This window comes from Canis lupus, chromosome 29 (assembly GCF_048164855.1).
Source record: "Canis lupus baileyi chromosome 29, mCanLup2.hap1, whole genome shotgun sequence".
NCBI classification, from domain to species: domain Eukaryota; kingdom Metazoa; phylum Chordata; class Mammalia; order Carnivora; family Canidae; genus Canis; species Canis lupus.
In genome coordinates, this window is record NC_132866.1 from 451,159 (window position 1) to 464,656 (window position 13,498).

The 13,498-nt window shown below is 67.7% G+C and overlaps 1 protein-coding gene across 4 annotated transcripts in view; it reads right to left on the reverse strand.

Annotated features, from left to right (window-relative positions):
• Positions 1–13,498, reverse strand: part of ADGRA1 (adhesion G protein-coupled receptor A1) — a 21,587-nt gene continuing 8,089 nt past the window's right edge. For all 4 annotated transcript variants that reach the window (XM_072804787.1, XM_072804786.1, XM_072804789.1 and 1 more), the window contains 5 exons: positions 13,103–13,230; positions 10,949–11,072; positions 7,249–7,394; positions 2,716–2,814; positions 1–2,523 (listed from right to left, as the gene is read on the reverse strand). In XM_072804787.1, the coding sequence (XP_072660888.1) occupies positions 1,305–2,523; positions 2,716–2,814; positions 7,249–7,394; positions 10,949–11,072; positions 13,103–13,152 (1,638 nt within the window). In that variant the 5' untranslated portion in view covers positions 13,153–13,230 and the 3' untranslated portion in view covers positions 1–1,304. The remainder of the gene's footprint in view (positions 2,524–2,715; positions 2,815–7,248; positions 7,395–10,948; positions 11,073–13,102; positions 13,231–13,498) is intronic.

Sequence of the window (13,498 nt, forward strand, 5' to 3'; positions counted from 1 at the left end):
AACAGTGCAAAATACTGTATTTTGTCTGACAGTTGTGCATCTACAGCGTGTACACAGCACGGCGTCGGCTCTCTGGGTCCTCTCGGCTACGGAAGCAGGCGGCCCGGCCGGACAGGCGGACACTGCCGGGCGGTCATCTGGTGGCCCGTCCGGGTGGCCTGTGAGGACGCGCGGGGCTCGCGGCGCGTGGGATGTCGTCAGGTCTACGGGAATCCCAGGAAGCGAGGCTCCTCGTGCTCAGATGCTGAGCGGTGGCCCTTGGACCCCGACACACCCCTGGCCCCCAGGCGTGCGTAGGACGGGCCTGCGCCTGGTGGAGCCCCGCCCAGAGCGCGGCCACGGAGGCGCCAGAGACGACGTCCATGGGGGCAATGACGCGGGCGCTCCGATGCCTGGGGAACGCGGGCTGTGCGTGTGCACGGTGTGCTGAGTGCATGTATGCGCGCACGCACGTGTGTCTGCACGTGTGCGTGGGCCTGGGGGGAGGGAGGGGGATGGCTGTGCACAGTCCTGCACACGTGTTCCCCGGGAGGTCGGGCCTCCATCCGTGGCCCTGCCTGCGGGATGAGCCTCGCTTCACTCACTGTCCTGACACCCGTCCTGAGTCGGGGCGTCGTGCCCAGGTGTTCCTGGAAATGCCAGCCCCCCTCTTCCCTGCCCTAGTGACCTCGTGGGGTGCAGTACGGTCCCGACAGAGGCTGGCGCGACAGGCGAATCTGAAGGGCTTTTGGGCATTTCCGGAGGCACGTGGCCCCTCAAAGACCCCAGCCAGCGCCCTGGAGCACGGTCACACGTGCGCCTGCATCACGGTCACAAGCCCCAGTGTCCGTGACGCTTCCAGGGCGGCCACATCAGGCGGAGGTGGCGACGTGGGCCCCCGACTCTGACGCGGGCCGGCGAGGGGCCAGTGGTGACTGCCCAGGTCCAGGGCACCTGTGCCGACCAGCAGGCTGCCCGTGCCTTGGAACCAGACCTAATGACACACACACTAGATGCTGGAGAAACCGGGTGGCACCTCCTGTCGCGGCCGGGGTGGCGGGGCAGGCGCCGGGCGCCACGGGTGTTTCCCTGCTCGGTTCCTGGGCTGCCCCGGGGACTGGGTGCCGCGGGCCAGGAGTGACCGGGACGCGGACGGCCCGTCCGGCCTCAGGGTTAGCGGAAGCAGGCGCAGCCCGAAGCACGTTCCCGCTGGGTCCGTCGCAGCGCAGGTCAGGGGTGCCAGCCGCTCCGAGAAGCGGGCCCCGCTGGCCTCCCCTGGTGGCCCAGCTCTGCCCGGGCGCGTGCGTGGGGCGGGGACGGGGCAGCTACACGGTGGTCTCGTTCTTCCACGGCCCCGTCCGGATGTTGCCCATGCCGTTGGCGCTGAAGGACAGGACCTCACACAGGTCGCCCTTGAGCAGCCCGTTCTGGCCGGGGCCGCCGAAGGGCAGGGACTGTGTTCTGCGGAGCATCTCGAAGTGCGGCGGGCCGTGGGCCGACTCCCGGCCGGGCCGCAGGGCGCAGCCGTACAGCACCGAGCCCGCGTCGCTGCCCTCGGGCTGGCTGACCAAGGGGAAGGGGTCGGCCTGGGCGCAGCAGGCCAGCGCGTGCGCCCCCACGGGGCCCTCGAGCGAGCTGGGGGGGCTGTCCGAGCGCGAGCTGCGGGGGCTGCCGTCGGGGCTGGACGGGATGTGGTAGGCGTACTCCTCCGCCGCGGCTGCCCGGTGCCGGCCGAAGTAGGGAGGCTTAGTTCTGGCCTGGAGGCACCTGTGCAGGTGCGGGTCGTGCCCGAAGGCGTCCTCCTCGTGCACGTGGACGTGGGCCGCGTCCTCCATCAGCTGCTCGCAGTGCATCTTGGCGCAGCACGGCGTGGCTGGCGACAGGCAGTTGACGTGGCTCTGGGCGGCCTGCAGGTTGGTCACCTTGCAGGGGCCGGCGGGCGGGGGGCCGAAGCCCCGCGGCTTCCCCAGACACGGCGAGTCCTGCAGGCAGGCCGCGTGCCCCAGGGCGTCCCCGTTGGTGTCGAGCGCGGGGCAGGCCCCGAGCTTGGCGCCGTGGGCGTCCCCGCGGGAGGGGCAGCAGGACCACCAGCAGTGCCACACGTCGTCCCGCTTGGCGCAGTGGTGGATGAGCACGAAGAGCCCCAGCGTCACGCAGAAGGCGCCGTACAGGCAGCTGAAGACCATGTCCAGGAAGTGGCCCTGGGACACGGCCAGCGCCCCGAAGGCCCAGGTGGCCGCGAACAGGAACAGCGTGAAGGCGGCGGCCCGCAGCTGGGCCTTCAGCGAGTGCTCGTTCTGCAGCAGGGAGGCGGCCAGGGCGTCGCAGGCGGGCAGCGAGCCGGGCCGGGCGCCGGGGCTGTGGCGGGCCTCGGGCACTGCCAGCCGCTGCTGCTCCTCCGCGCGCGCTCGGAGCTCGTACCTGCGCTCCGGGTGGCGCCGCAGCTGCACGTAGGTGCCCAGGAAGTAGACGCAGGTGACCAGGGCGATGAAGGCCGCCGGCCCGTAGAAGGCGCCCAGGCTGGGCTCCCAGGCCATCCAGCAGCTGCGGGGGGGGGGGTGTGAGGGGGGGCGGGGGGGCAGACACACCTCCCGCTGCCGGCGGGGCCCTCACCCCTCCCTCCCTCAGGGGCCGCGGGCGTGTGCCCGGCGCTGGAGCCCGGGGAGCAGAGGTCAACTGAGGGCAAGGGGCGCTGGGCGCTGGGCGGGGAGGGGCCGCGGGCGCCGGGGGACTCACTAGGGCACGTCCTCGCTCTCCGTCCCGTAGTTCCTGATGTTCGTGGCGGCCGTGACCCCGCAGATGATGAAGGGCACCCCTCCGCTGACGAGGTAAAACCTGGGGGGTGGAGGGCCGCTGGGTGCCTGCGGAGCTGCCCCGGCCCCCGCCCAGCCCTCTGTGGGCAACGGGGGCCTGTGCTGGACCCCACCCCGCACCCCCGGCCCTGCACCCCCACCCCACCAACCCCACCCTGCAACCTCCACCCCCCAGCCCTGCAACCCTGGCCTGCAGCCCCGGCCCTGCATCACTGCCACCCCCCGCTGCAACCCCCGGCCCCCACACCCCCCCCCCCCGCCCCGCAAACCCCACCCTGTAAACACCCTGCCCCCGCACCCCCCCGGCCCTGCAACCCTGGCCCTGCATCACCATCTCCTGCCCCAGATACCCCGCAACCTCAGCCCCGCAACTCCACCCGCCCTGCCCCCCCGCCCCCCACATAGCCCCTCACCCCGCACCTCGCCTGCTCCACAACCCGCACCCCGCATTCCCCCGACCCCGCAACCACCCCCGCAAACCCTGCCCGCAACTTCCCCCCTCCTCGCCCCCCCGTCCTGCACACCCCGTCCCACCCCCAACCCCCGCCCCGCATCCCCCCTGCAACCGCTCGCCCTGCCACATAACCGTGCCCCCCCCCGCCCCCCCTGCAACCCCCATTCCCCACCCCCCACACCGGGCAAACCCCGCCCTGCCATGTAATCCCCCCCTGCAACTCCTGCAGTCGGCCAGGTAACTCCGTCCCCCACAAACCCAGCACCCTGCAAACCCCCACCCTGCACGCCCCCGAACACCCCCTCCCCCGTAACTCCCCAGAGGGGCCTCTGCCCAGCCCTCCCCTCCCTTCCCCTCCCCCTCCGTTCTCCCCCCCCACACCCAGGGCCCTGCCTGGCAGCCCGGCCTCTCCGCTGCTTGGGGCGCATCTGACCTATGACCCCTCCCCAGGACAGTGACCCGTGTGGACGGGAGTTGGCCCCACTCCGGGCCTGGCCGACCTTGGCAGCAGGGCCTGAGCCAGCAGCTCCCCCTGGGGCCATTCTAGGGCCCCCCCAGGCCGGGTCCTGGAGGAACCAGAGCTCCGGGCCCCACGGTGAGGGTCGTGGGCGAGGGGCAGCTGGCGGATGATGCCCCACGCTCCCGGCGGGCACCGCGGCTCTTTGTCCCCAGCGAGGGGATGACACGGGTCCCAGGCCTGCAGGTGGGAGCCCAGCGACCCCGGGGACTCTGTGCCTCCCCGAATTCTATATGCAGACAACGTGTCCTTCAGAACAGGAAAAATACAGACGCTTTCTGACAAAAATAAAACTGAGCGCATGTGTCACCAGCTGGCCTTCGGGAAACGCTGCGCTGCGACCTTCAGGCTGAAGGGCTACTGCACCAGACTGAAACCGGGGGAACGGGAGCACCCGGACGCCAGACATCGGGACAAACGGAACACTTTGCTTTCTCTTCGTTAAAACACACGTATACGGTTGTGTAAAGAAGCGAACGCTGCCGAGTGGAGCTGCCAGGGCGTGTGGGCGCGCGGACGGCGGGGGCCGGCCCCGCGGGGGCTCCGGCGCACACTTGCACGGACCAGCGTGACTCTCACTCCAAAGATACGGGAAGAGTCCGTGGACTTTGATCCCCAAGGCAACACGGAAGATTAATAGGCAAAGGGCTAAGAGATAAAACGAAATGTAGAAAAATATTAAAATAATTCAAAAGAAGGAAACAGGACAAGAAAGGAGAGGAGAAGGGAGAAAAGAGGTAAAACCAGAAAACAGGTGGTGAAGCGGAGCCCGAGGGCCCCCTCGTCCTGGACGGGAGGCAGAGGCGGCAGCTCGGGTCCACGGGAGACGCCCGGGGCCCCCGCGCCCAGGCTTCAGGGGAAAGAGAGAGGAAGGCCCCTGCGTGTCCGCGTCAGCACAGCCCACGGGGACCCGGCGCCCAGGGAGCCCACATGGGAGGGAGCATCGCCCCTGGGACCTCAGGGGACTGGGCCAGAGCCGCACGGGAGGGACGGGAGGGAGGACGAGCGAGCGCACGGCAGCCGGGCCGCGGGGACCAGGGCCAACGGGGGCAGAGGTCGTCAGGTCAGAGGACAGGAAAGCCACCCGGGACGTGGATGAACCCCACGCGGGTCCTTTAGAGCCGCCCGCAGAAGTGGCCAGCCGCTGGCCGCACCGGTCCGAAGTCCCGGCCTGAGCCACCAGGCGGGAAGACACGCCGTCCTCACTGGACAGGTGTCCCGTGGCCGATGACGGGACCACGGACGCAAGATCCTAGGGACCCACGGGCAGCTCCCCGAGCTCGCGAGCAAGCGCAGCGGATCTTCCGGACACAAGGCCCGTGCATGCGACTCGGTTGTGTTTCGACCCGTGAGCGACACTCGACCCAAAGAGACGATGAAGGAGACGATCCCGGTAAAGTCGCGTGAAAACGATCCGTGGGCAGGGAGCCCGGCCCGGGCGGCGCAGGACGCGAGCTGGGGGCTGGGAGCGTCGGATGCTGTGGGCGTGAGCGCGTCCGTGACCCCTACGGGCTCTGTGGGGCCCAGGCCGGCGCCACCGAAATTCCAGGGGCTGTTTTCCCAGAAATGGAAGAAGGATCCTACTATCCACACTGAAGGGAAGGGACGCGGGATAGACAGATCAGCCTGGCGACGCGAGACCCTGCGCCCCCTGTGCCCCTTGAGCCGCCCCGCCCGAAGGCCGGCCCCACACGGGGACGCGGGCTCCCAGCCCCGGCAGGCCGTCCGCCCGGCAAGGAGGCCCCAGGTGGGGGGGGCAGGGCCCCCGGTTGCTGCACATTCCAGGTCACGTGAACCATCTAAACGGGTTTGGTTCCCCCAAAGCTGCACGGAGGGCGTGTGCAGACCCCAGCACGGCCACGGGGACAGCGGGGCCCTCGGCAGACCCCTGGGGCACAGCCCAGGGGCCACCTGGCAGCGGGGCCAAGGTCAGCGGTTAGACGACTGGGCCCTCGTCTCTCCAAAAGCCGTGTGCTCGGGGGCACACACCGGGTCCTGACCCACGACCACTTTCCTTTTATTTGTCGTCAGAAGTGAGACGGAGCCCCTGCCCGCCGCCGACCGTGTCCCCCGCTCTGCCCCCCGAGGCTCTGCGGGGCCTCTGGCCGCTCTCTCGGCCTTGGCCGGGGCCCAGCAGCCCGAGCAGGGGCTCCCCCCTCCCCGGAAGGCTCGGGAGGGACATTCCTGCTGATGGGCCCTGCTGGGAAGGGGGCCGGGGTGCCGGGGGCCGTTGGGGGGTCATCGCTGGTAAGGACGCCTCCGGCTGGACGGGGCCGGCAGCGGGAGGGCACACGAGGGGCGGGGCTCAGGGAGGAAGGCTGGCCCCAGCGTTGGGGCCCCACCAGCAGCCCCGGGCAGGGCCTGAGCAGAGAAGGCGGTGAAGGGGGCAGTCCCGCAGCCCAGCCCAGAGCCCGTGTCCCCCCTGCCCCCAGGGTCCGGCTGTTTGTACTAAGAAGGGGACACGGGGGGCGGGGGACAGGTGACAGTGGTTTCCAGACGGCACAGTGAGGGTCTAACGTGGCCGATGTATTACACGGTCCCCGAGCCCACCCCTGCTGGTCCAGGGCCCCCTGAGCCCCCGACCCACAGGGCACTTGTCCCCCGAGCCCTGGGGCCTCTGCTCCCAGAAGCGCCTGCGAGTCTGGTTCATTTTGTGCATGTGATGCCGTCGGACAGAAAGGTGCCAGAATGTTCTGAGGCTGCCATCTTGTTCTTCCATCAAGCAGAGACCAGGACAATCATTTTGAGACGGATTCTTACACCCAGGAATGGGGGCGCCCCAGCAGGGAACCCCTGCCTCCCTGGGCTGAGTGGGCAGCAGAGGCTCCGGGGCCCTGGGAACGGGAGGCGCCGGGCCCGTGGGCTGCAGCGTCGGGAAGCCCCGGGGGTCGGCGAGTCCTCCGCCGGCAGGTGCACGGAGCTGTTTTCCCAGATGCCCCTTGCAGTTTGGACCTGGACCGAGCTCCGTCCAGGGGGCTGGGTGTCCGTGACCCAGGGCCCAGGCCACAATCCGATAGCGGCGTCAGCTGCCCCTCATGGCGACCACCTGCCCTCCCGGCACCCTCCCAGCTTGGCCAATAACTGCTCCCCAGCCTCGGGAGGCCCAGGCCCCGTGGTCACCCTGGGGTTGGCACCCGGGCCGCCTCAGTTCTCCCCGCTGAGGAGCCGGTGCCTGAGCTCGCTGAGGTCCACGCGTGAGCTGTGGGCAGGCCCGGAGCAGTGACGCGTCCCCCGAGCTGTCTCCACAGCCCCTGGTGGGCACACTGGCCCCCGGCCCCGCTGACTCGGCTGCGGCCCAGCACCCCCACGTCCCGTCCCCGGCCCCCGGCCCCAGCACCCACCCCCACCCTGGCCACCTGTGCACACTGGGCTGCCCTTGACCCGTTTCCCTGGAGCCCGTTTGCTGAGGCCCCGGAGGGGAGCCCAGAGCTGGCGGCTGCGGGCGCCCGGGGGGTGCGGGAGGCCGGGCACGTGCGCTTGGCTACCTGAGCAGGGGCTGCTTGGGGTACGGCGGGTGGTCTGCGCCCGGGCACGGCAGGGCCTTCTTGGTCACCTGCTTGTAGATGTTCCTGGCGGTCACCCCGATCCACAGCATGGTGGCCAGCGTGGAGTAGTGCAGGAGGATGCCCACCTGCAGGGGAGAGGTGGTCAGCTGCGGCCTGGGAGCCCGTGCGGTCCCCTGGGTCTGACCCTCCCGCTCCCCCTGCATCCTCAGGACAGTCACCAGCGACCGGGAGGAGGGCACGTGGGGTCCCGCGTCACAGGGAGGCGCGCGGGCACCCGGCCTGGTTCTGCTGTCCCGCGGGGAGCCGGGGCTGGGCACACACGGGCCTGTGCGCACAATCCCCCGGGGGGTCCGCGTGAGGCTGGCCACGTGTGTGCCCCTCGGCAGCGTGCACTCAGCGCCCACCCTTCAGGCCTGCGTGCCCTGTGTCTGCGGTCGGCGTGGCCCAGATGTGGGCCCGGAGGGCTCCAGGGAGGGCGTCCTGTGGGCTCGGGGCCGGGCGGGCCGGGCGTCGCCTCCGGAGCAGCGACCGACTGTTGGCGTCTGCGGGGCACGCGGCCACGTTCCAGAAATGGCAGAGGAGTCCCGGGCAGAAGGTCCCCCCGACGGCTCTGCGGGCTCCTCCCACTGGCTCGCCGGGCCCCAGCTCTGTCCTCCCGCCTGCACATGGGGCCCACAGGGCCCACGGGGCCCTCTGTCCCTCGTCCCCGCTGCAGAGCTGGGCGGCACCGCAGAGCCCCAGGGGCTTTGCTCCCCAGGACGGGTCCGGTCCCGATGCACGTTTGCAAACGAGCGAGCGAGGGAGCCCGGGCCATGCTGCCTCGTGGACAGGGGTCTGGAGGCCACGGCGGCCTCCCGCGGGAGGACTGTCTCCACCGTGAAGCGACCGTTTCTCACGCCAACCTCACTCTCCTGACCTGGCCTCTCGGGACCTGGCCGGGCCCGGGCCGACCCCAGGCTGTCGACCCGTAGGCGCCGGGCCCCACGTGGAAGAAGACCCCTGGCCTCCAGGGCTCACCACCCAGGCTGGAGCGCGGGCAAGGCTCCCGGGTGTTCGGGGGGAGTGGGCCCCAGGGGCCGAGAGCCGCGGGGCCCGGAGCAGCGCTTCCTCACCGCCAGGGGCCTGGCTCGGGGCGCGCTCGTGTGGCCGAGTGTGACCTGAACACGCGGTGGAGCTCACGGCTTGCCCCTCAGCAGGCGCTCATGGGCCGGCCGTTCCCACGCCCGTGCCCAGGCGCCCCAGATGTGCGGCCGCCCCTCGGCGTGCTTCCACGTGCACGCTGGCGGCTCCTCGCTGCGGCCCAAGCGCGGGGCCTCCCTGGGAGGTGGCCGGCCGGGGGTGTTGGGCAGGGCTCGGAGCCGGCCCTCACTCCCGTTCTTTCCCAGGCACCTCTGCGGAGCAGCGTCCCCCGGGGCGTCGCCTGCCACCTGCGCCAGGGCCAGGTTGTCTCTTGGTGCGGACCCCACCAAGGACGGCACCAGCGCCCCCGGCTGTCGGGTGAGTAGGTCCCAGCAGCCCCTGCAGCCCTCAGCCAGTATCGACCTCCCAGAACGACGGCTGGAGGGGACCAGCTCGCCATCCCTGCTGCGGCCCAGGCAGGCGCACCCGCTGACAGACCGAAGACGCGGGTCCTCGCTAAGATGCTCTTTGGTCCCCGGGGCAGCCCCCCTCCGGCTCCCACCTGGGCGCTGGAGGAGACGGCCCTCCTAGAGGCCACTGTCCGTGTAGAGGCCACTGTCCACGTGGAGGTCACTGTCCACCCTGGAGGCCACTGTCCACGTGGGTCACTGTCCACATAGAGGTTGCTGTCCACCTAGATAGAGGCCACTGTCCATGTGGAGGTCACTGTCCACCCTGGAGGTCACTGTCCACATGGAGGTCACTGTCCATCTAGAGGTCACTGTCCACCCTGGAGGCCACTGTCCACCTAGATGCCGCTGTCCATGTAGAGGTCACTGTCCACATGGAGGTCACTGTCCACCTAGAGGTCACTGTCCTTGTAGAGGCCACTGTCCACCCTGGAGGCCACTGTCCACCCTGGAGGCCACTGTCCACATGGAGGTCACTGTCCATCTAGAGGTCACTGTCCACCTAGAGGTCACTGTCCACCTAGAGGTCACTGTCAATCCTAGAGGTCACTGTCCATTTAGAGGTCACTGTCCACATGGAGGTCACTGTCTGTGTCGAGGCCACTGTCCACCTAGAGGTCACTGTCCACCCCGGAGGTCACTGTCCACCCTGGAGGCCACTGTCCACATGGAGGTCACTGTCCATCTAGAGGTCACTGTCCACCCTGGAGGTCACTGTCCACCTAGAGGTCACTGTCCACCTAGAGGTCACTGTCCACCCTGGAGGCCACTGTCCACCTAGATGCCGCTGTCCATGTAGAGGTCACTGTCCACATGGAGGTCACTGTCCACCTAGAGGTCACTGTCCTTGTAGAGGCCACTGTCCACCCTGGAGGCCACTGTCCACCCTGGAGGCCACTGTCCACATGGAGGTCACTGTCCATCTAGAGGTCACTGTCCACCTAGAGGTCACTGTCCACCTAGAGGTCACTGTCAATCCTAGAGGTCACTGTCCATTTAGAGGTCACTGTCCACATGGAGGTCACTGTCTGTGTCGAGGCCACTGTCCACCTAGAGGTCACTGTCCACCCCGGAGGTCACTGTCCACCCTGGAGGCCACTGTCCACATGGAGGTCACTGTCCATCTAGAGGTCACTGTCCACCTAGAGGTCACTGTCCATGCAGAGGTCACTGTCCACATGGAGGTCACTGTCCACCCTGGAGGTCACTGTCCACCTAGAGGTCACTGTCAATCCTAGAGGTCACTGTCCATTTAGAGGTCACTGTCCACATGGAGGTCACTGTCTGTGTCGAGGCCACTGTCCACCTAGAGGTCACTGTCCACCCCGGAGGCCGCTGTCCATGTAGAGGCCACTGCCCGCCTACAGGCCGCTGTCCACCTAGAGGTCTCTGCCCCCCTGGGCTGAGCTGGGGCCCGAGCAGGAGGTGGGGCGGGAGCTGGAGGGGGGAGCGCACAGAGCACCCCGGGTTTGGGGTCACTTGTCCTGCGCCCGGGGCCGCGGTGAGCAGCACAGGGAAGCGGCTGCCCGCTGGGGAAGGGCCTCTCCTGCGCCGTGTCGGAACCAACGGGTCTTCTCCCCTTGGAGACAAAAGCCAGGTGAGGCCACAGAGGGGGACGAAGACCCCTTGGTGGCTTGTTCTCAAGGCCGGATGCGCTGAAGAGGGGAGCAGAACCTTCCCAAGTTCCGCGTGGGGGGAGGGCGGCTCGGCCCTGACCAGAGCCTTACGTGGCCGCGGTTGCGGGAGCAGGTGAGCCCTTCTCGTGCCCCTGCCGCCCCCACCTCCGGGGGGGGACAGCTCCGGCCCTGTTCCTGGGACCGACACGGCTGGACGTGTCACCATAGGCCTCCGCAAGCTGCTCAGGCGAGAAGCCAACGATCCGACGTGAGCCAAAGGTGAGCGAGGCCAGGGGCCTCGTGTGGAGAGGCTGTGGTTCAGGCGCGGGGGTGCCGAGCCCTCCCCGGGGACGCGTCTGGACAACGCCGCAGGGTCCTTACATGAGCAAGACCGTTGGCACAGATGCCCCCCTGGTAGCAGGGTGGACAAACGCTTCAAATCTGTAGCGAAATGAGGACGCGGACAGCACTCACCGCCTGGCACAGGATCGGGTACTTGGTGCGGTTCACGCCGCCGGCAAACACCGTGAAGGTCAGCGCCGCGTGGAAGCAGAAATTCAGGAGCGTGTGCCGTCCTTTCCGGCTGATCCGGATGGCGCTGCGGGAAATGAGGTTTCCCGTCAGGACCCGGCGTGCAAGTCAGCCCTCCTCCCAGATGCCGTGCTCCGTCCACACGGGGCGGAGCTGAAGGCCTCTCAGGGGTGACCGGGGGTCGGGGGAGCAACCCCAAGGGCCAGGCGGAGGGAGGACACAGTGAGTGGCCGGTGGGTCGTTCTGTGCTACGTCTGTCTGGAGCGCTCTGACGGGAAGGGGTTTGAGAAGTCTCCAAGCTACTCATTGGCCAGATGCTGACATTGAGCCCCGAGACTGACTTGTCTGGTCACAGAGACAGACGGTGGGAGGGACCCCCCGGCCTCACCTCCTGGCTCCCCAGACGGACGTCTTCCCTCTTGTGGAGAGGCCTGTCCTCAAAAAGAGGACATGACTGTGACTGAATGTTAGCAAGACCCCGACAGCCACACTTGCCCCTGGCCATCGCCGAGACCAGGCCTCACCTGGGCTGTGGCCACCACAGAGATTGCTCAGCCGATGCCTAGAACTCTGACGATGGCCACAGTGTCTCCATGGCCTGGGACATGTCCCAGCCTGACATGTCCATGACCCTGACCTTGGACATGCCCAAGACTCTGACCATGACCATGACCTTAGACACGCCCAAGCCTCTTCCCATGACCCTGACCTCGGACACACCCAAGCCTGTTCCCATGACCATGACCTTGGACACACCCAAGCCTGTTCCCATGACCATGACCTTGGACACGCCCAAGCCTGTTCCCATGACCATGACCTTGGACACGCCCAAGCCTGTTCCCATGACCATGACCTTGGACACACCCAAGCCTCTCCCCATGACCCTGACCTCAGACAAGCCCAAGCCTGTTCCCATGACCATGACCTTGGACACACCCAAGCCTGTTCCCATGACCATGACCTCGGACACACCCAAGGCTGTTCCCATGACCATGACCTTGGACACGCCCAAGCCTGTTCCCATGACCATGAATGACCTTGGACACACCAAAGCCTGTTCCCATGACCCTGACCTCGGACACGCCCAAGCCTTTTCCCATGACCATGACCTCGGACACACCCAAGCCTCTCCCCATGACCCTGACCTCGGACACACCCAAGCCTGTTCCCATGACCCTGACCTCGGACACACCCAAGCCTGTTCCCATGACCATGACCTTGGACACGCCCAAGCCTGTTCCCATGACCATGACCTTGGACACACCCAAGCCTCTCCCCATGACCCTGACCTCGGACATGCCCAAGCCTCTCCCCATGACCCTGACCTCAGACACACCCAAGCCTCTCCCCATGACCCTGACCTCGGACATGCCCAAGCCTCTCCCCATGACCCTGACCTCAGACACACCCAAGCCTCTCCCCATGACCCTGACCTCAGACATGCCCAAGCCTCTCCCCATGACCCTGACCTCGGACACACCCAAGCCTGTTCCCATGACCCTGACCTTGGACACACCCAAGCCTGTTCCCATGACCCTGACCTTGGACACACCCAAGCCTGTTCCCATGACCCTGACCTCAGAGACGTCCAAGCCTCTTCTCATCACTGTGGTTATGGCCACAGTCTGGGCTTTGCTCCTGACTGATTATGAGCTTGGCCCTGCCCCTGTCAGAGACTCCTCACATTTCCCAGGTCATCCTCCCTGCAGGCAGAGGTGGCAGGAAACCAGCTCAGAAGGAAAGCAACTAGACCCCCTCCCCCCAGGCTAAAGGGCGCAATGCAAAGGTGGTGAGAGTTCTGGCAGCTACTGTAACTTCCCAAGGGTGTGGGCTCTTGAGCTGACCCTGCGCCGTCGGAGGAAGACGTAGGTCACCAGATTTGGTAAGAACACGGAGGCCACTGTGAGAAGACCCTGGTGGAGGCCTAGCCTGAAGGGCATGGCTGTCCTGGAGCGCTTGGCCACCCTCGGCTGCAGCGGGCCACCCCTGGTGCTAGGCAGGCGAATCTGAAGCACCTTCCGGGACCTCCTGTTATGTGAGGGTGGGTTTGCCTCTGCGGGTAAACGCACGCGATGTCGAGGCAAAGCGGGGCCTTACTTCTGGTGCACGATGTAGGTGATGACAGAGGCGAGGAGGCACAGCAGCATGACAGCGGTGCAGGCGTACACCACGGGGTGCAGGAACTCCCCTGGGTACTGGGGCAGGGAGAGGACAGTCTTCAAATCCTGGAAAGAACACAGACAGGCCGTGTGGGCCAAGTGGCCAGGGAACGAGGCGCCCGGCAGAGCCGCCTGGCTGCCCCCAGGTCTGGCCTCGCCCCTGCAGGCCGTCAGAGGTGTCTGCTGAGTTGGCTGGAGATCTGTGACAGGCGCCCCGCTCCCTCGGGGCCCACCTGGGTGAGGGCGCGGGCAGCAGAGAGGCAGCAGCACACGGCAGGTGCCCCGGATCCCACCCGCCCCGGCACCGGGAGATTGTGCTCCCTGGGATCACGCC